Source organism: Antechinus flavipes, chromosome 3 (genome assembly GCF_016432865.1).
Source record: "Antechinus flavipes isolate AdamAnt ecotype Samford, QLD, Australia chromosome 3, AdamAnt_v2, whole genome shotgun sequence".
In the NCBI taxonomy this organism is placed as follows: domain Eukaryota; kingdom Metazoa; phylum Chordata; class Mammalia; order Dasyuromorphia; family Dasyuridae; genus Antechinus; species Antechinus flavipes.
Genome location: NC_067400.1, coordinates 66,983,737 through 67,004,749, shown reverse-complemented (window position 1 = coordinate 67,004,749; position 21,013 = coordinate 66,983,737). Strand labels below are relative to the sequence as shown.

The window sequence follows — 21,013 nt, the reverse complement described above, 5'->3', positions numbered from 1 at the left end:
GATCTGTTTGTTTCTTGGGGCTTGTATCCTAGACATGACAGAGAAGCTTGTTAAAGTCAGTGTTCCCCTTCTCACAATTCACGTGGTCATATATGATGCCTGTCTCTGGCCAGAAGACGAGCACCTCGAGGCTCCTGCTACCGTTAAAGAGATTCACAAGAAAAGGGCAGATTTGAGAGTGAAGGGCTTTTAAGAAGTGGCAACAGAAAATAGGATCTGGAATTCTCAGATAAAATTGAGAATAGAGAAATAATAAGCTCCTGGTTAGTGATAGGATGCTCTTAACAGCTAAGAATATGTTTGTTCAGAGTGTATATCTCATCAAAAGGACTTTAAGCTGAAAACTAAGGTGGAAGAAAGCTAGTGTTTATGTAGTAACTGCAGTGTGGAAAGAAAAGTGACCCTTAAGACCTCTGCAAATTCACCCAACTCCAAGAATGTTCCTGTAATAATGCTCCTGACCTCCCACAAAATACAGGGTATCTCAGGCAAGAGGCAGTAAGCCTTTCTGTAGCACCTACTGTGTGCTGAAGGCTGAAGCACTCATTAAAAATATATTTATCTCCTGTGATGCTCACAGCAACCCTGGGAGGTAGCTGCTATCATTATCCCCAATTTACTGTTAGGGAAAGGAGACAGAGTAAAGTGTCTCTGGGGCCAAATTGGAGCTCTGAACTTTCTGACTCCAGGCCTATCCCTCTGTGGGTTACGGCATCGCCAAGGGGCTTGAAACTGCCCCAGCTCTTTAGGGACACAAGCTACAAGCGTGATGGAGTGGGAAGAAGAGTGATTTTGAAGTTAGAGGATATAAGTTCTTTTGGTGTGCCATGGGACACTTGAAGCCTGGAGAATCATGTACTTAAATGCATAAAATGAAATTCCCAAGATTACAAAGAAAACCAATTCTCCTGAAGTATAGCTATAAATATATTGAAAAAATGGTTTCATGTGCCCAAAGGATTATTAAACTGTGCATATTCTTTGACCCAGCAGTGCCATTAATGAGTCTGTATCCCAAGGAAATCATAAAGGAGGGAAAAGGACTCACGTGCAAAACAGGTTTGTAACAGCTCTTTTTGTGGTAGCAAAGAATTAGAGAATTAGTAGATACCCATCAATTGGAAAATGACTAAACAAGCTGTGGTATATGAAGGTAATGGAAATATTATTGTTCTATAAAAAATGATGAATAAGCTGATTTTAGAAGGACTTGGAAAGATTTACATGAACTGATGCTGAGTGAAACAAACAGAACCAGGAATACTTTGTATGCAATAACAGCAAGAATGTGCGATAATCAACTATGAAAGGCTTAGTTGTTCTCAGCGGTTCAGTGATCCAAGGCAATCCCAACAAATTTTGGATAGAAAACACCATCTGCACCCAAAGAAAGAACTATGGAGACTGAATGCAAATCAACACATGCTATGTTCACTTTTTCCCCCTTTTTCTTGTTTTTTTTCCTCTCATGGTTTTCCCCTTTTGTTCAGATGTTTCTCTCCCTACATGATTCAAAAAGAAATATGTATTGTAAAAATCAATGTACACGTATAACCAAAAAAAAAAGGAAAACAAAAATAAGTTCAGAGACAGCGAGATGATACAGTGGGTAAAGGACCAGCCCTGGAGTCAAAAAGACCTGGTTTCAAATATGGCCTCAGATACTTGCTAGCTGTATGATCCTGGACAAGTTGCTTATCCCAGATTGCCTTTCCCTCTACCCCCCAAAATGTAAAGAGTCCAAGGACCTGAGGGTCTATCACAAGGAAGTCTTCCTAGTTATCACTGAGGCTTGGTAGAACCCCATGACTGAAGTGGTATCTGAACAGTTGGATATGTTTATCTTATTCTATAGAAAGAGTATGCATGTGGCAGGGGTGGAGGGAAGGGGTGAGGATTCAAGGTAGAAAATATTTGGAAAACGTGATTATGTGAAAAATAGAACCAGAGGGAAAAAGCTTTGGGGTGATAATCGGTGGAGGGTGAAGCAGCAGCGATCTTAACAGAGGTGATTTTCGTCTTAGGAGTGTACCACAGACCACCGGGACAGAAGTAGGAACTAGATGAGGCATTCAGGAAAGAAAATTACAAGCCTAGCTCTGAGGTATGATACAGTAATCATGCAAGCATTCAATTATCTGAACATTTAATGGAAGTTTTTCTCTCATGAAAGCAGAGCAGTTGATTATTTCTTGCCTTAATGAAAATCTTCATCTTCTAAAAATTGGAGGAACTAACAAAGAGAAATGCTGTTCTATTTTAAAAATATATACTTATTGTTATAACTTTTAAGTCAGCTTTATTTCTTTAACATAAATCTTTCCCTTCCCTTTAATTCTTTATTATGAGCCATTTCTTAAGAAAAAAAAGAAAGGGAATAAAAAATTGCAATCCCAACTCATCCTTCTCATTAGAGATAGCAAAAAAGCAATGAACTGCCTTTGGGTTCAGATTACTTGCTGTACCTTGGATTCTGAACAAATCACTGTAAGTGAGCTTTGGAAGATGGTGGAGAAAAGGACTAGAGAAGGGCAGACTTTCAAAGTTGGAGGGGTATAGACTATGCGAACTCTAGGCTAGTGAGGTTGATTTAAATTTTTGGTAAACTTCTAGGATATATTCCTTAAGGAAATGGTTAGTGATTATCTTAAGAAAGGAAAAATTGATGCTCACATAGAGCTGGCATTCATCCAGAATGTGTTAGGACACTAAGTTTATTTCCTTGTTTGAAATTTTATCCAGTTGTTAGATCTGGGAAATTCTGTGTTGTTTTGGTTTTTTTTTTTAATCTATATTTTAGTAAAACATTTGCTGGATTTTCTTTTTTTCTTTTTTTCATTTTTTCAGGAAAAGGTAGAACAATGAGAGCTAAGTACTTAGGTTGAGAATTGGTTGAATGGATAGATCCAAAGATTCATCAATAATGGTTCAATATCATCTTGGATGGGAAATTTCAGTGGAATGCCCAAAAGATTTATGCTTGTGTTTGACCTGTCATTTAAGAAAATGTTTTCATGATACCTTATATTTTTACATCCTTATAGTTTTTCCAGTGGTCCTCCCGGCTTTTCTCTCTGAGAGATATTCTGTAGAACAAATAGTATTTTTAAGATTAAAAAAAGTAAAAGGAAGAAAATGAGCACAACGGATCAATTAATTGAAAAAATCTGAAAATATTCCTAATGTGCAGTTCCTGTGGACTTCTCACCTTTTAGGAGTATCTTTTCATAATTCTTCATTCAAGTCATGCTTGATATATATATATAATTTTGCAACATTCACTTTTGTTTTACATGTGTGCGTTTATAGTCATATATATTTTATTTTGGCTTACTTCACTCTGCATCAGTTCATATCTTTTTGTGCTTCTCTATGTTTATCATATACATCATTTCTTATTATGATATTCCAATATATTCATGTATTACAGTCTAGCCATTCCCCAATTGATGGATATCAACTTTGTTTATAATTTTTTGCTATTGAAAAAAGTGCTGTTCTAAGAATTTTGTTGTACAAGGTGACTTTCTTCTTATTGATGATTTCCTTGTAATATAAACCCAATAATTTATATAAAATATATAAATATATATTTATTATTTATATATCATATATATTATAAATGTCATATATTATTATAAAAATATAGAAGATATAGAACCAAAATTTCTGGTTAAAGGAGCACGACCATTTTAATCACTCTATTTGCATAATTCTAAACTGATTTCCAAAATAATTGTGCCATTTCATAGCTTCAGCAACAAGATATTAGTGTACCCATCACTCTCCAACCTCTCTAACATTGACTATTACCGTTTGTTGTCATATTTGACTATTTGCAGTGAGCATTCTTTCATGTGTTTGTGAATTCTTTGCAGTTCTTCTCTTAAGAACTATTTGTTCCTTTTATTTGACCATATATCTTTTGGGGAATGGCTGTTAACTTTGCACGGTGTTAACATTATTGTCAATGATTTGATGACTTGCTTCTCAAATTTGCAAATGGCATAAAGCTGGAAAGGACAGCAGGCACCCTAGATGATAGAGTCAAGAACTAAAAAGATCTTGATGGGCTAGAATATGGAGCCAAATCTGATAGGATGAAACTCAGTGGGGAACAATATAATGGTTTATGCATGGGTGAGAGAGTGGATTTCACAAATGGGAGAGACGCGATTAGCAGTAGTTTGTCTGTAAACAATCTGGGAGCTTTAAGGTTCAGCATCTTATGGTAACCAGGAAACCAGGAAAAACTTATACCTCCTGGGATTACATTAAGAGAAGCTGAGGTTCCAGGTGTAAGAATGTGGGAGACAGGTTGTCCTCTGCCCAGGTGAGGCTGCCACAGCAGAGTTGGGGTTTAAGAAGGATGTTGGAAGTGTTCTAGAGAGTTTATCAGGTCAAGGAAAGACCTCAAGTTCCTATCATATAAGCATCAGTTAAAGGGAAGTGAGAACAGGGGATGCCATAGCTCTGAAGGCTCACCTGGAAAGATAGTAACAATGTATTGAAGCCACAAAGGGGCACATTCAGGTAATTTTTTTTTCTGATAGAAGGAAACACTTCCCAATTAGAGCTACCTAAAGTGGAATGGGTTGTCTTGTGAGGTCACTGGAGGGCTTCAAGGAACAGCTGAGTGAGGGTTTGTGAGACATATCATAGAGAGATGGGAATGAACTTCTAGTTTCACTGGACTGAATACCTCTCTGGGGAGAAAACTCTTTCATATAGACTCTTAGGGATTGCCGAGAGCTTTGAGAGGCTGGTTCTGAATTCAGAATGCTATGCTGCCTCTGTTGTACAAGTAAGTGGGCCCCAAGTGGGCTCCCCTCAGAGATACTGGGGTGCTAGATATCTTACCAGAAGCCTCTTTTTATCCCTGCCCTATCCCCTCTCACCTCTTTCCCATTGTGATGATTTGGGGGGGGGGGGGAGGGAGAGGTAAAAATCAGTCTCACAATTTCTGTTAAAAATAAAACATTTTAATCAGGTAATATTGAAAGATAAAATAAACATGACACGGAATCAGGGATATATACAGGGAATCCCTGAAATAAGTACAGGTCATGAAAAAATGTAGGAGGGAGATTCTGCTCCCTCTGGAACTTTCAATTCATGTCTCTGGTTGCCTGTGCTAATTATCAGCCTGCTGTGGTTTTAATTAGTTATTGCATCATTTCTGACTGGTCTGCTGGATTTAGAGTCAGAGGTCCTCAGGTCAAAGCCTGGGTCCAGCAATCAGTAGACTGGACAGGACATTCATTCCTTTTTCTGGGCTTCCATTTTTCTCTTCTGGAAAATGAATAATTTGAATTAGGAGATCCTTGAGGTCCCTTTTAGTCCTCCAGCTAAGATCCTGTGATCCTATAATAATGCAGAATGACCATTAAATCAACCACTGACAGTGGATATGAACCGTGTGAAGGCCTTTGGACCTGCCTTCTTGTCTTTGCCTTCCACTGATGCTCTCATCATCAGTGCCTACTGATGCTATAGAATTAATAGTAGGGAATCCTTTGACTCTATCTTAACAACAGCATGTCCTTGTTTCTTTGCCATTGCTTAGAAGGGATCTGCCTCAGGTGTAGACATGCCCTAGTGAGGCTGTGCCCTTTAATGCTCTAGGAGGATTCTCTTACCACATGGAAACTGTGACTATTTCTTAGTCTTTTTTTTCCTTGTCTTTTCTTTCCCCTTCTATTTCTTTTTCTTCCTTCTTTTTCTTCTTTTCTTTCATAATATGATATTGAAATATGCTTTTAGATGTTTATCATGTTTATTGAACAAAATGTTGTATTCCCTTCTATTAAGGGAATCATGGGAGAGTAACTTCTTTCAAAAAAATTAGGACAAACCTCAGGAAATTTTCACTTCCATGTGGGTCTCTATAAGCTTTTTTTTTTCCTGCTATAGGTCAATAACTTTTATCATCTTCCCATCCCCATTCTACAGAGTTAAGACCATATCTCTAAGAGGAAAAGCATAATCAAAAGCCAAAACTCTGAGTGATTCACTGGTGAAACAGGAAAGAAAATGATGGTTCTTCTAATAATAGCTTTAGGTGATGAACTAGTCACGCTTTTTCTTCCAGCCTCCAAGTATGTTTATTTTCATGCTTCTTAACCATAGGGATGATGACTGGAAGGGAACAACAGTGACATCTTTTTTTAAGAGAAGACAGGAAGGTAGCCTCTATAATCAATCAGGCTTCTTAGTCTTGTATGTTCTCTCTCTCTCTCTCTCTCTCTCTTTCTCTCTCTCTCTCTTACACATAAACATATATATGAACATATATATATATACACACACACATATGGAAAGATATACATATGTGTGTATATATATATATAATTATAAAAGTTTAAAATTTTTGGAATAATGTACATTTACTTTTTTAAATTTAAAAAATATTTTTTCTTTTAAAACAATATTTTAATTTTTTCAATTACATGTAAAGATAATTTTTAATATCCATTAAAAAAAACAATTTGAGTTTCTATTTTTCTCTTTTCCTTCTTTCCCCCTTCCTGAGGCATTAAACAATTTGATATATACATACTGTTTTTTTGGCCCAGAACCTTCTTTTCCCCCTTCCATATGTATATTCTAAACTGACCTTAGTGAGTTCCCTCTTTTCTAGTTTTAATCTTACCAAACCAAATATATTACCCTAACCTGCTTGCTTATTCTACTTATCTGTGACTATAAACTTGTCCATTAACCCATATACCTCAAACAAGTCGACCTTCTCATTCAGATTTTTAAACTTGTGCTGTTTAGTTTTTTCCACTCGGTCATTCTGGTGTCCTTTTTACTATAGCTTATATATGTGTACCTGTCCTATTGTAATCTCTGGGTCTGTAAGTCCTTGAAAATCGGGCTCTATCATATCTGAACTGTATTTTCATTACCTTTCTAAGCTTTTTGTCTACATTCTGTAGTTAAGGAAACTGAAGAAAAGAAAATTAATGGAAAAGCATTTTCTTAAATACTTGTTACTATGAATGGAAAAGCAGTTTCTTAAGTACTTATTATGAACAAAAAAGCATTTTCTTAAGTGCTATTACTATGATTGGAAAAGCATTTTCTCAAGTACTTGTTATGAATGAAAGCATTTTCTTAAGTACTTATTACTATGGGTGGAAAAGTATTTTCGTAAGTACTTATTATGAATGAAAAAGCATTTTCTTAAGTACTTATTACTATGAATGAAAAAACATTTTCTTAAATGCTTATTGCTATGTAGCACCCTGCTGGTGTTGAGGATTAAAATGCAATGGCAAAGACATTCCCTACATGGGGAAGTAAGTTGAGCTTAAATTCTAATGAAGGAGGATGCACCCTCGGCAGAGTAGATTGACACACCCCTTTAAGGAACAAAGTAGAGTTGATTAGATTTGATTCCAGAACTGGAGTGAGTGGGAAAGCTATCCCACTGGTCCACATTGTTTAGAAGAGGACCAGGACAGGGGGTGAAGTGGGGCATGGCTGAGCCCTGCTTGGACTATTGGGCTACGCGAGGGATGGGGACCATCAGAGCAAAAGTTCTGAGATGAATGGATTAAAACCTCCCGGGCATTGCGTTTTGTCCAGATGTCAAGGCTGTTAGGAGCAACATGATAGTTGGAAGGACGGTTCTCACTTTACATAAGTGGGCATTCCATAGATTTTTGCGTAAAGCAGTTTTTATGTAATGCAAATTTTTCTGTGCCCCAGAAAAGGGAGAAAGGGAGGGAGTAAGAAAGGGGGCCCTGTGCCAGTGGAGGAGGGGCCTGGCACACAGTCCAAGGCCAGGTGGGGACAGAGAAGGAAGAGCAGGAGGGGGAATATATCTGGGTCTTGGCCAGCCACATGGTAGCTGGGCTGGAACTAAGAGGAAGACAAAGGGGGCAGACACAGATGGGAGAGGACCGGCTGACATGTCGGGGCTGGGGACAGACGGGCAGTACTGAGTGTGGCTGGATGGGAGACAGAGAGGGTGGACATGTGGGCAGACCAGAGTAAAGATCTCCAGAGGCTTCCATCCCCTGACCCACCTGCAGTGGCAGAATGCGAGACTGTGGACACAGAGCTGAGCCAAGGGACAGGAATAGAGAGAGAGCGAGCACAGAACTGTCCAGTGAAGTTTATGTAGCTTTTTTTTTTTTTTTTGAATGTGGATTTCTTTCAGAATTGTATAAAGTCAAATTTGCATAATGAGAATTTTAATAAATATGAAAACTGTCTGTATAGCTTTGGACCCCTCCGAGAACTGTCTAACTCTTTTATTCTAAACTGGAGCAGATAACTCCCCATTAAAAATTATATCTTGATGCCCTTTGGACCATGCCATGAGCCATTCCTTCCCCCCCTTTATCTACACATTCTCTAGCTAAGATGCCTTTTTCCTCTCCTCAGTGCAAGAGGTTCGCCAGCTTCCAGGCATCCAGCTGGAACCTTTGCCCAAAGTGGTGCTCCAGGCTTTTGCTGCCCACCTTGAGAAAAAGTCTCTTCACCCAGAGGAAGTACCTGAGGCCGACCTCTCCACTGTGGATTCAAAACTTGTGTCTAGTCTGATGCTCTTTCAGAGAACTGGAGTCAAGTAGGTGCCTCTTTCTTGGGTCACACAGATCACTGTCATGCCTTTAGTCTGTAAGACGGGTGCTGCCCCAATCACCTATAATAAAGGTTTATCTCCTATTAGCTTCTTTTGAAAACATTTAGTTATTGATGTGATTATCTGTGGTCTTAAAGTGAGTCTGTAATTTACAGATAATGCTAAAATCTTTTTTAGCCATTAATTTTAACCTCCTTTGTATGGCCTTTTTCTCCTACTTGAATGAATTTTTTTTTAAATTAAGTGCCATATATTGGATTATTTGCCATCTAGGAGAAGGGGGTGGGAGGAAAGGAGGGAAAAAATTTGGAACACAGAGTTTTGCAAGGGTGAATGTTGAAAATTATCCATGCATATTTTTTTGAAAATTAAAAGCTTTAATTAAAAAAAAATTAATACCTGAGATAAGGAGAAAAAAAAAATCAAGATAGTCCTGCTATTAAGGACTCACTTTGACACAATACATATGAGAGAAATGATGGCAAGACTGTTTGTATTGTGTCTTTTTAAATGTCATATCCATTTAGACACTGAACCATGTGACTGTAACCAGGACTTTGGGGGGAAAATATTCTTTTCTCCATAGCTGAGACTGCTGAGGGGTTTGGGACAAATGATCTACAAAGAGATTGCTGGAACTGGTTGTGATCAGTGAGTTTGGAAGCAGGTGATACCTTGGGGATTAATGTTACTCAAGGTTTCTTTCAGTTCAGGGCCCAAGCTCCTTCACCAGGATCTGATGGGAGTTTCTGGGGGATGTTGTTTTTAAGCTTTGATCCTCCTGGAATCTTAGCTTAAAAACAACAAAATTCATTGGTTTGAGTTAAATCATCCTTTCTCACCTAAAGGCAGGTGAGAGATCAGAAAAGGAGACCCCCCAGAACAATAAAGTTACCTTTAATAGGCAATAACTACATTGCCTATTATTTCTGGAGAGACAACTGATGGACTCTTGAGTACAGATTGAAGCAAATTTATACTTTAAAAAAATTTTGTTTTGCAATGTGACTCATAGGGAATAATTTGCATGACTTCACATATATAATGGGTATCATATTGCCTGCCTTCTCAGTGGGTGGGGGAAAAGGTGGTAAGAGGGAAAGAATTTGAAAAAGAAACTTGAAAGGGGGAAAAAAGGTATTTCTGTGCAACTGAGAAATGGAAAGAAGTAGCACCTGAATCCTCGACTATTTGGAAAGTCTATCAGCTCCTAACAAGAACTCATATCCGTTAAGAAAAGGTATCATAATTTGGATAGATAGCTGTCAGATATTCTCCTGAATTTGCCCCTTAGAAGGAACCCATGCACATTATATCCCTTTGCTTCCAGCTGTGTGTACCCTCTATTTCTTTCCCTTTCCTATTTTTTTATCACTACCACAGGTTCCACTCCGCCCCCGCCCAAATAAAACTCCAACAATCCTTATCTCTCCCTGACATTTCTATCCTTTATCTATTTAAGCCCCCCTTTAGGCCTTGTTTTAACCAATTTCTTTCTGTGCTGTTCATTCCTTTAATCTTTTTTCCTATGGTTTTTTCATTAAGCTGATAAAGATTACCCATCCCCTACTGTGCCAAGCTCCCTTCTTCATCAGTTCCATTGGAGCTCCTCAAGCTAGGGCTGTTTATTAACCTCATCTCCATTTGCATTAAACCAATTTCTGAGGGTGCCCGGGGACAAGGTGCACGTCACTCCTGAGTTGGCAAACTGGAATCTTGGTAACTCTCTTGATCTTTTTGTACTCTTGGAAAGGGCAGGTGCTAAAGCCACTGATGATGTTCGTAGTCTTTCTTCCCCACTTTCTGATTCAAATCCAGACTTGAGGGCAGAAATTAGGAGAGGAGTCCGTCCCCCACATTGTTCATTTCTCTGGGCCGCAAGTGATCATGGTCGCTATTAGGAGACAGTCATCCAGGATGTTGATGATTCAGGTTTCTTTATCCTCCTTTTCTCTTTCTTTATGACTTTGTTACCTACAAGTGCCTGCATCCTGAGTTAATCAGGGGAAAGGAAAAGAATTAGAACCCATTGTCAGATTTTAAGTGTCCAGAAGGATCTCAGAGATCATCAGAAACAGTAAAGTATTTGTAAAATGGTAGTGAGAGTATTGGCTCTTGGGTTAGAAAACCAAATCTGAGTTCAAATCCTGCTTTGGTCATTTAGTACTGGTGTGGCCCTGACCAAATAAATCACTGTACTTACTTGGCTCTTAGCCTTTATATATGTGTATGTATTTTTTAGATTAATTTTTTTAATTTTTTAAAAATTTTAATTTTATTTTTAACATACATTGCTTTATGAATCATGTTGGGAGAGAAAAATCAGAGCAAAAGGGAAAACCATGGGAGACATTAAAAAAAAAAAAATGAACACAGCATGGGCTGATTTATATTCCGTCTCCTTAGTTCTTTTTTTGGGTACAGATAGCATTTTCTATCCAAAGTCTATCAGGATTGCTTTGGATCACTGAATCACTGAGAAGAACCAAGTCTTTCATAGCTGATCATTGTACATTCTTGCTGTTGTTATATATAATGTATTCTAGGTTCTGCTTGTTTCACTCAACATCAGTTGATGTAAATCTTTCCCGACCTTCCTAAAATCAGCGTATTCATGATTTTTTATAGAACAATAATATTCCATTACTTTCATATACCACAGCTTGTTCATCCATTTCCCCATGATGGGCATCAACTCATTTTCCAATTCTTTGCTACCACAAAAAAAGCTGCTACAAACACTAGCCTCTGTATATAAAAGGGAAGGAGATTGGAACAGATGGCCTCAGAGCATAAGATCTGTTAACCTCTGATCCTTCATTTTACATATAAGAAACTGAGGCAACACCAGATGAAGACTGAAAAATGTCAGGAAACAATTCTCATCAGATAGAGCTTTGTGGAATCAGACTGGCTGCAAGGACAGCTAGAACCAGCTAGAGCCAGAACTAGAATCCAGACTGATCACTATTAGGCAGCCAAAACTTAAAGAGTAGTGTTGTTTGTCAGTGATGAGATAGAGGAAGCCAGGAAGGAAATATTGGTTAAAAGAAAGGAATTTATGAAAGAATTTCACTTTGTGGCCTCTTCTTGCCTTCCTTGGTGACCCTCAGTCTCACTGACTTGTGCATAATACATATTTGATTAATATCGATTGCATTAAATGGAATTAAACTTATCCTTAGATAATTTTTGAAATGTTTTGTTTTGAGGCTGTTCAAGGAATAGGATGAAGGAGTTAGGCAGAAATTGGAAGTCCTGAGAAGAGGATCACAGAAGTTGGAGGGTCCTCAGCAACCACTTAGTCAATTGCTTCCTTTTCCCATCCCACCATGGGCTCCTCCAGCCTTTGGCTTACAGATCTCCAGGGTCTAGGGGAATCCAGCGGTCCTTGGGCCAGTTCATTCTGATTCCACAAAACTCTGTTTGATGGGAAGTACTTCCTGACATTTTCCAGGTGCTCCCAATTCTGCCAGGAGGAATAAGCCCAATATCCCTTCCCCATGGAAGCTTTGAAGGACTTAGAGTGCCGCCATGGTCCTCCTCCCCCCACTTCATTCCTCATCCTGAATCTTCTCCTTTCCACCTTGAAGGTCCCTGTTTCCAGAGAGTCCTCATGGGCTGGTCTAGTTTTTTCATCATTCTGGTTGCCCCCTTCTTCATGTTCTCTAGCTCATCATTGTCTTGCCTAAATTATAGTGCCCAGAACCAGACACGGTGTACTCCAGGCGAGGTCTAACTGGAGCAAAGTGCTGAGAGCCTCTCACTTCGTTTCCCCTGGAAGTATGCTTACATGTACATAAACCTATTGTTTTTCCCCATAGAATGTTAGCTCCCTGAGGACAAAACCAATCACAGAAGGTAGAGCTCATGCCAGAGGAACCTTATTTCTTTTTCTGAAAAGGTTATTGAACTAGAGAGTGGAGAAATGCTGTAAATCTGATTTATCAAAATCTTTGGTAAAGTCTCTCTTGTAGACTCTTAAGGAAGCTCATGCCTGCATGAACACTGTTTACCTGTGATGGGAATGCTGTTGAATAATGTTAAACTTGAAGGCCACCATGACCCTCAGATCTTTTTCAGACAAATAGCTCTCTAACAATGCCTTTTCCATTTTATATTTGTGAAGTCAGTTGTTTGAATCCAGAAGCAAGACTTTATATTTATTCATATTAAGCTTCACCTTATTAGGTTTAGCTTACTAAAGAATATTCCAAGATTGTTTTAGTTCCTGACTACCATGGACCGTCAGCCATCCTGCCTAGCTTTGTGACTTGTGATAAGCATGCCATCATCTGTACCTTCATCCTGCAAGCAACTGAAAAAAAATTGTTTAATGGTACGGGGCCAAGAAAAATCCCTCAGAGCCTCTCCTCAAGGCCCTCCAGAAAACACCAAGTTAGTAAAGATTTCTTTTGGATCCAGCTGTTCAACTGGCTTCCAGTCCTTCTAATTCATCTGCCATCTAGTCCAAATCCCCCCTTATTTTTTCTAAAAGAGATTTTACCAACAACTTTATTAAAATGTGCATAAATCATCCATATCAGCTTTCTGTTTATAATACTTCTTGTTCTCAGGGAGTTTGCATTCTATAGGGAGAAACAATCTGTATATGTACATATAAATTTATTCAAAATATGTAAAAAGTGAATGTAAAAAGGGGACTGTTCAGTACCAGCAGTTATAAAGTGCAAATGAAGAAAGGCCTTTTCAAAGAATCAGTGATTAAGCTGGGTTTATTTGGAAGAAATTGGAGATTCTGATTGGAGGAGGTGAGAAGATAATACCTTCCTGGCCAGGTAGGTGATGCACTGGATGCCTTGCAGCCTGGAATTGAATCAGGGAGGCCCGAGTTCAAATCTGGCTTTGCGTACTTTGTAAGCCCAGGCATGTCACCTCCATCTGCTTTAGTTTCTTGATGTATGAGAAGAATAGAATAACAGAATCTACTTCCCAGGGTTGTTAAGGGAATAAAGCCATATTTGCAAAGCACTTTGCAAGGCTTAATGGTCTCTCTAAGTGCCAGCTGTGATGATTCTACTTCTGAGGGACAACCTTTGCCATCCAAGAAATGGCAGATGAATAAATACTACTTTATCACACACACCAAAGATTGAAAATTACGCAAAAAGGACTTGGCTCTGTGCCATTTATAGAACTCATGCTTAGTGGTCTTTTCACATTCACAGTGATCACTCTTTTTTAACTCTTCCTGGGCCAAAAGTACCATTTTGAATGAAGATATACTTTTACTGTGGATTGTCAACTTGAAAGCATTGCTTTTGACTATTGGTCATGCTTTTCATGGTCAAGGATTCTAAAGCAAAAGCAAATGGCCTTCATGGGTATTAAAACTAGGACCAATGTCACTGACATTATGTCCTAATTTAGCCAGCCTATGCCACTGGATGTTCCCTAACTGTGCCTTTAGTAATATATGTTCTAGCATGTGGCTAGCAATGGAATCAAAGCCAAGTTTACCAGCCTACTGCTTGCCACTGCCACAGTCTTCCCTCTGTGGCAGCCAGAACGATATTCACCCTTCTCTCATCCTGTTTACCACAGTCAGTCATTTGTCACTGAGAAGAATTAAGAAATCCCATTCACCAGCCCTTTAAGTTCAGCTGAATTGAACTTTTAATGGCAGCCTTGGTCTTCTCTTCTTTATTCTCTTATTTAACTTTGGTGTCATCCCTCTCTTAGCCATTCTTGTTCTTTCCCATCCACCCGTCTTCTTGGCAGGAAAAAAAAGGAAGCAAAATAATGTTTGAGCATCTTTGGCTTCCTTCTATTGTTAGTTACTAACATGATTCCACTTTGATGGGGAAAGGAGTAGGGAGTTCCCAGGGAGTGCTAGGAAGAAAGTTGTCTCTTCTTCCTGGGCTGTGATCAGTTGTTATCGTTGCTGAGAATACAAAGGGGAATAGAACAACATGAAAGACCTGTTCTGTTTGCCTTTGAGAGGTAGTAAAAGTAGTGGCAGGCATTTATCTGTATCCATAGAACTTAAAAATACTATCTCACTAAATGTAAATCCAACCCATGCTATGTTCCCTTTTTTCTTCTTCCTCTGTTTTTTTTTCCTCTGTGGTTTTCCCTTTTGTTTTGTTTTCACTCCCAACATGATTCATAAGGAAATTGTGTAAAAAAAAAAAAATGAATGTACATGTATAACCAGAAAAAGAAATGTTTTTATGTGTAACTGAGGAAAATGAAAAAATATCTATCTCATCGGATCCTCACAACAAATCTAGGATGTAGGTGCTATTATTATCCCCATTTTACAAAGGTGGGGCAATTAGGGGAGCAGTGGATAGAGTGCCAGGCGTGGAGTCAGGAGGGCCTGAATTCAGATCCAGCTTCAAACACTTTGGTCCTGGGCAAGTCCCTTAGCTCTCTTTGCCTCTCAATTTCCTCATCTGTAAATTATCTGGAGAAGGAAAGGGCAAGCCCAAGTCATTCCACTATCTTTGCCAAGAAAGCCCTAACGGGGGCATGAAGAGTTGGACATGACTAAATGACTAAACAACTTTACAGATAAGGAAACTGAGTCAGATGCAGATTAAGTGACCTGCGCAGCATCATACAGCTCATAAGAGTCTGAACTCAAATTTGAACTCAGATTTTCCAGATTCCAAGCCTGGCACTCTATCTATGGTGTTAATTCTTTGGCTGTTGGGCATCTGTCAGTACTTTTTAATGGAATACGCTGATAGACATACTTCTCAGAATGCTCTCGTTTTGCCTTAGGTATCATGACATTTTGGGGAAGGCACTTGGGAAGTTAATTGCAGATTGTTATGTTATAGTCTTATGCCGAAACAAGAGGGTTGGTTTATGTGAGTTAGGGTTGGAATTTCAAGGAACATAGACAAAGCATCCCACTAAACTAATCAGACTATGGGACTTAAGAGATAGTACACAAATCGTTTTTGTGAATAGATTCAGCTGCAAGAAGGGTGCAGGACTTTGTGCCCTAGCATCTCACTAGCCTCCTAGGTACCTGCCTTAGTGTGATTGTAAGAATTAAGGCCTCATAAAATAGAAACTTGTGCATCTATCCTGGTTCAGGCCACCATTTGCATTCATTAGTGTATTTTTAAAAATACTTAAATTTTTTAAAATATGTAGTTATTAATAATAAATATATATAAGCAATAAAATAAATGAAAATAATAAATATGCATTATTAAATATATTTAATTACATTTATCATGTTGCACAAGAAAAATCAGATCAAAAAGGGAAAAAATGAGAAAGAAAAAAGAAGCAAGCAAACAACAACAAAAAGGTGAAAATGCTATGTTGTGATCCACATCTTCTATGGTGTATTTTTATATTGAGATGCACAAAGGGAGCTAAATGCTTCATTCTAGGATGAACAAAAAAGTAAATCATACATACGCCAGGCAGGAGTGGCTCTACTAATGTTAAACATACAATTTGGTAGAATTCTTTGGGAGTTGGGCCATGCACAAAGATATTCATCCATCTTTCTAGCTGCTTCTAGCCTAGCTGCTAACCTTTCTAGGTATCATGGCTCCTGGCAGACTGGTAAACCTTTAGATCCCTTCTCAGAAGGATATTTTAAAAAGCATAATAAAATACATGACATAACAAAGGAAACCCATGGGACTAAAATATAGTTATCAACACATTAAAAAATAAGATATACAGTATCACAAAGGAAGACAATTTCATTGAAATAGGTGACAAAATACATGTTCATGGATTCCAGGTTAAGGACTAATGCCCTAGTTGCATGTCCCTCTCTTTCTGGGGAATAAGTAGTCTGTTCTAATTGGCCTGCATCATAACTCTAAAACCATTTTGCCTAAAACATTTCATCTCATAGTTTCACTTTAGTATGTTTTGGTTTTGTCATTTTGTGAGAGTTAAATAGGACTCCCCAAGACTCTCTTCCCTTCTTGAGATGGGGTTATACAAGCAACTTAATTTTAGGTGAATTGATTTAAGCTTGACATTAACTTAAATTATAAGCTCCTGTAGACCAGATACCATGCATATTTATTTGTAAAGTAGATAGACCTGAGTTTAAATCTAACCTCAAACCCTTACTAGTTGTGTAATCCTAGCCAAGTTCCTTAACTTCTGTCTGCCTTATTTTCCTCAGTGGTAAAATGATAATAATAATAGCACCTACCTTTCAGAGTTGTTGAGCTGTCACTGGTCCTCTCCTGAGAACAAATAAAATGATATTTGAAAAGCACTTTGAAATCTTAAAATGCTATGTAAATGCTAGTTTTTCTTGGCATTATTATTATTATTATGCACAATGGTTCTTGTTAAATTATATTTGATGATTAATTACATAATAAAAGTCATTGGAAAGTTGAGGCTGTTCTAATCCTTACTTTGTCTTTTTGTAGTTTTGCCATATCCCATGGAGGCCGTTTGCTTCTTGCAGATGACATGGGCTTGGGGAAGACGATTCAGGCCATCTGTATTGCTGCGTATTATCGGAAAGAATGGCCTCTATTAGTTGTTACTCCTTCATCAGTGCGGTTCACCTGGGAACAGGTTAACTCTTTGTGTGTGTGTGTAAGGAAGACATTCTAGCTGGAGGGACTGGGTGACAGTGACATGTGTAACAAAACGAAGTTGTATAATCCCTTCCCTGAAGGCTTTTAAGGAAAGAATAAAGTCCTCTTCTGACTGGCTTAGGGGAATAGTTTTATCTAGATTATCGATCTTAAGTTTATCACTCTTTGTTCTGTCTATATCAGTTTAGGAAATTGGGCTCTGAAAATCCACTTTACTTATATTATTCATACCATATTTATAGCATTTATATTAATTAATTTTTTATTATTAAGAAGCTGGAAAAATTTACTTTTTGTCCTTCATGGTTTTCTTTTTTGATTTCTTGATATATAGTTCTGGAAAAACTGGTTTTTTCAAAAGCCTGTGTTTTAAATGGAACTGCTTGACTCCACCTTAAAACCCAGATCATTCTGGCTTTCCTTGAGTGATCTATAACAGATCCAACCAAAGTTTATCTGATGCCTATGATGCCTTAGAATGAGTGGAAATAGTAATTGTTTTCTGTTCTTGTTAGAAATTGAGAATCTTCCTCAATTCCAAATTATTATCTTTATGATGGTAAATTGAGCCATAATTTATCTCATTATTGATCATTGAATGGTCATGGTCTCAAACAATCTGACCTTAACTTAGAAAGACCAAGGTTACCCACTGCATCCTGGGCCACAGCCAGTCATCTTGACCTTGGTCTTGCCACTGGGCTGCTATCACTGAAGGAGTGACTGAGGCTGGTGACTTAAACTCCAGGTGCAACTCTACCCCACTCATATCTAATTCATGTTCAAGTCAAGACATCACCCTCAAAATATCACTGGTCCTCTCCTGGGAACAAAGGAGAAACAAAACAGGAAACTTGTATCATCAGTTAATCAATCATCAGGGATTTCCCAAGATACAAACTGGAGTAAAACAGCCTTTCAGAGGCTTACATTCAAATGGATGTGCTCATTTCTTGCCATTGGGGACAAAGCTAATAATCCATTTTAAAAAATCTAGACTTTTCCAAGGATTTAAGTCTTCTGCCAGACTTTTCCATGGCCTAGCAAGGAAGGACTGGACTACTTCATTAACACACTTCAGTATAAGGAAAAAGAAAGTATGGATTAAAACCCTGAGGCTTCAGTCAGCCCTTTGATAATTATTTTGGCTTCCCAACAGTTTGATCCTTTGTCACGTCCTCTGTGAGCAATATCTGACCATTGGATCCAGATGGCTCTGGAGGGGAAAGTGAGACAGGTGACCTTGCACACCTTCCCTTACTTAAATCCAATTCACTTGCATGTTACGGATCATCTTCCTGATGTCATGGCCCTCTTCGAGAAGGAAGGAAGAACATCCCTGATCAAGATAGCAGTGTTGTCCGGGCTGACTGATGTCTACACAAGCACTCACCTAGGCTTTTCTCTGATAGGGAAGCAGAGCTTTCCAGTGTATACCCAAATAATCGGTCATTCTGTCTTTCTCTCTGTCAGTTGAATCAGTGCTTCTGGTGGCTACGCATTTCATATTTCTTTAGTTGCTTGTTAGATTGCCATATGTAGTACCGGTCCTCTGAAAGAATCAGGGTGCTTTTCAGAGGAAAAGCTGAAAACATTTCAGACCGTCACAAGTTCTATGGCAAGGGTCCTGAACCACCTTTGTCGCCTGCACCCTTTGGGTTCAGCTGATGCTGACTCAGGACTTCTCAGATGTTTTCAAATGTGTAATTTAACTAGGATTGTAAAGGAAACCAAGGATACTGAAATAATTATGTCTTATTCAAGTTCAACAGACTCCTCTGAAATCTGTTCATGATACCTGCTGGCAGGAGACTTAGAAAGACTTGGGGAGAGATAGGGAGAGAAAGAGGGGATTCAAAGCAAAGCACAGGATGTTGGCTAGCACCAGGAAGACACGGGGAGCACACATATCCTGCCCCTTGACCCGTGAAGGACCCCCAGATGACTTTCCTTTGGCTCTACATATTGGTTTGACAGGTGATGCAAACACGAGAGCATGTCTGCTGTAAGCAGATGGCTTCACGTATGGCCCACTTCATGGCTCACAGTTGTTTTAGAGGCAACAGAGATAAAGCAAACATCAATAATAAAGTCAGAGTACTGATTTTGAGAAATAGAAAGGAGGTGTGCCAGTTACAGGGAAATTTTTATGGGCTTTCAGGCTTGTTTAAAGGGGAAATTTATAGATAAATGGTGGACGGCAGGGAAGAAGTGATAATATTAGTGAGGGGGTGGGGGATAGAAAAGGGAGATGACATGACCAGATTGCGCTTGCAGGGCATTGCACCTCCTAGAAGGGATTGTCTCAATTGGGTTTACCTCTCCTTTCCTATGCAGGCATTCCACCACTGGCTGCCTTCCCTCAGCCCAGATAGCACCAACGTGGTCGAGACTGGGAAAGACAGTTTGACAGCTGGCTTGATTAATATCATTAGTTTTGACCTTCTCAGCAGGTTGAAAAAACAACTAAAAACTTCTTTTCAAGTAATTATTATTGTAAGTATTCTTGCGTCTTTATGATCCTTTTCTTCTCCTGAACTCAAAGCTTCTTGAACCATCCTAACTGTCTGTGGGAGAATCAGGATTTTTTTTCTCTGTTTTGACTCTGGGCGGCTCCTCCCTCTATAGTCTGAATGGAGGCTCTTGTTTCCTTAAGGAGAGGCCACCATAGAAGGGATCCTAGAGTGGCCAGAGGCTTCAGCAGCCTGTCCTACAACTGTCTAGTGTGTCTCCTCAGTCCTGGGTGTCAGGATGGTGTCTGTTCAAGCTATCCCTATTTTCTGTTAGATTTGATTTGCTTAATTTCCTTTTTAAAAAATTTTTATTTCTCCCATTACATGTTAAAATATTTTTAACATTCTTTTTTTTAAGTTTTAACTTCCAAATTCCATTCTTCCCTCTCACCTTCTATTTCATATCCCAAGAGAGTAAACAATCTAATATATGTTATACATGCATAGTCATATAAAACATTTCCATATTAGTCATTTTGTGCAAGAAGACTTGAAAAAGAAAGGAAGAGAAGAGGGGAAAAAAAAGGTAGGAAAGAAGCAAGCAAGCAAGGAAGGAAGGGAAGAAAGAAAGGAAAAGAAAGAGAAGAAAAATATGCTTCAATCTGTGTTCAGACAACATCAGTTCTTTCTCTGGACGCAGATGCCATTTTTCATCACGAATTCTTTGGGATTATCTTGGATTACTGTATTGCTGAGAATAACCAAATCCTTCTTGGTTCTTCATCTTAGAATATTTCTACAATATACCTGTTATCATCTACATTGTTCTCCTGATTCTGCACATTTCTCTTTGTATAATTTTATATAATTCTTTCTAGGTTTTTAAAAAAGCATACTGCTAATCATTTCTTATAACATGATAGTATTTCATCACAAACATATACCACAGCTTAGTTCAGCCATTCCCCAATTGATGGACGTCCCCTTGATTTACAATTCTTAGCCTCTACAAAAAAAAATTTTTTTTTCTACCAATAGATTTTTTCCTTTTTTTAAAAAATACTTTTATTTTTTTCCAATTACATATAAAAACATTTTTAACATTCATTTTTATAAGATTTTGAGTGTTAAATTTTTTTCTTCTCTCTAATATGGTAAGCAATTTGATATAGGTTATATATGTACAGTCATGTAAAACATATTTCCATATAAGTCATGTTACGAAAGAAGAAACAGAACAGAAGAAAACAATTATAAAAAAAAAATGAAAACAGTATGCTTAGATCTGCATTCAGATTCTTCTGAAGTGGACAACGTTTTCTAGCATGAGTCTTTTGGAATTGACTTGGATCACTGTATTGTTGAGGAGAGTTAAGTCAGTCATAATTTATCATCATACA

The 21,013-nt window shown here is 38.3% G+C and overlaps 1 protein-coding gene across 5 annotated transcripts in view; it reads left to right on the top strand.

Annotated features, from left to right (window-relative positions):
* Positions 1-21,013, top strand: part of SMARCAL1 (SWI/SNF related, matrix associated, actin dependent regulator of chromatin, subfamily a like 1) — an 86,956-nt gene that overhangs the window by 17,585 nt on the left and 48,358 nt on the right. For all 5 annotated transcript variants that reach the window (XR_007951669.1, XM_051983581.1, XM_051983579.1 and 2 more), the window contains exons 6-8: positions 8,398-8,581; positions 16,987-17,137; positions 19,498-19,656. Coding sequence is in view for 4 of the 5 variants with exons in the window: in XM_051983581.1 (XP_051839541.1) it covers positions 8,398-8,581; positions 16,987-17,137; positions 19,498-19,656 (494 nt within the window). In the remaining variant the exon portion in view is untranslated. The remainder of the gene's footprint in view (positions 1-8,397; positions 8,582-16,986; positions 17,138-19,497; positions 19,657-21,013) is intronic.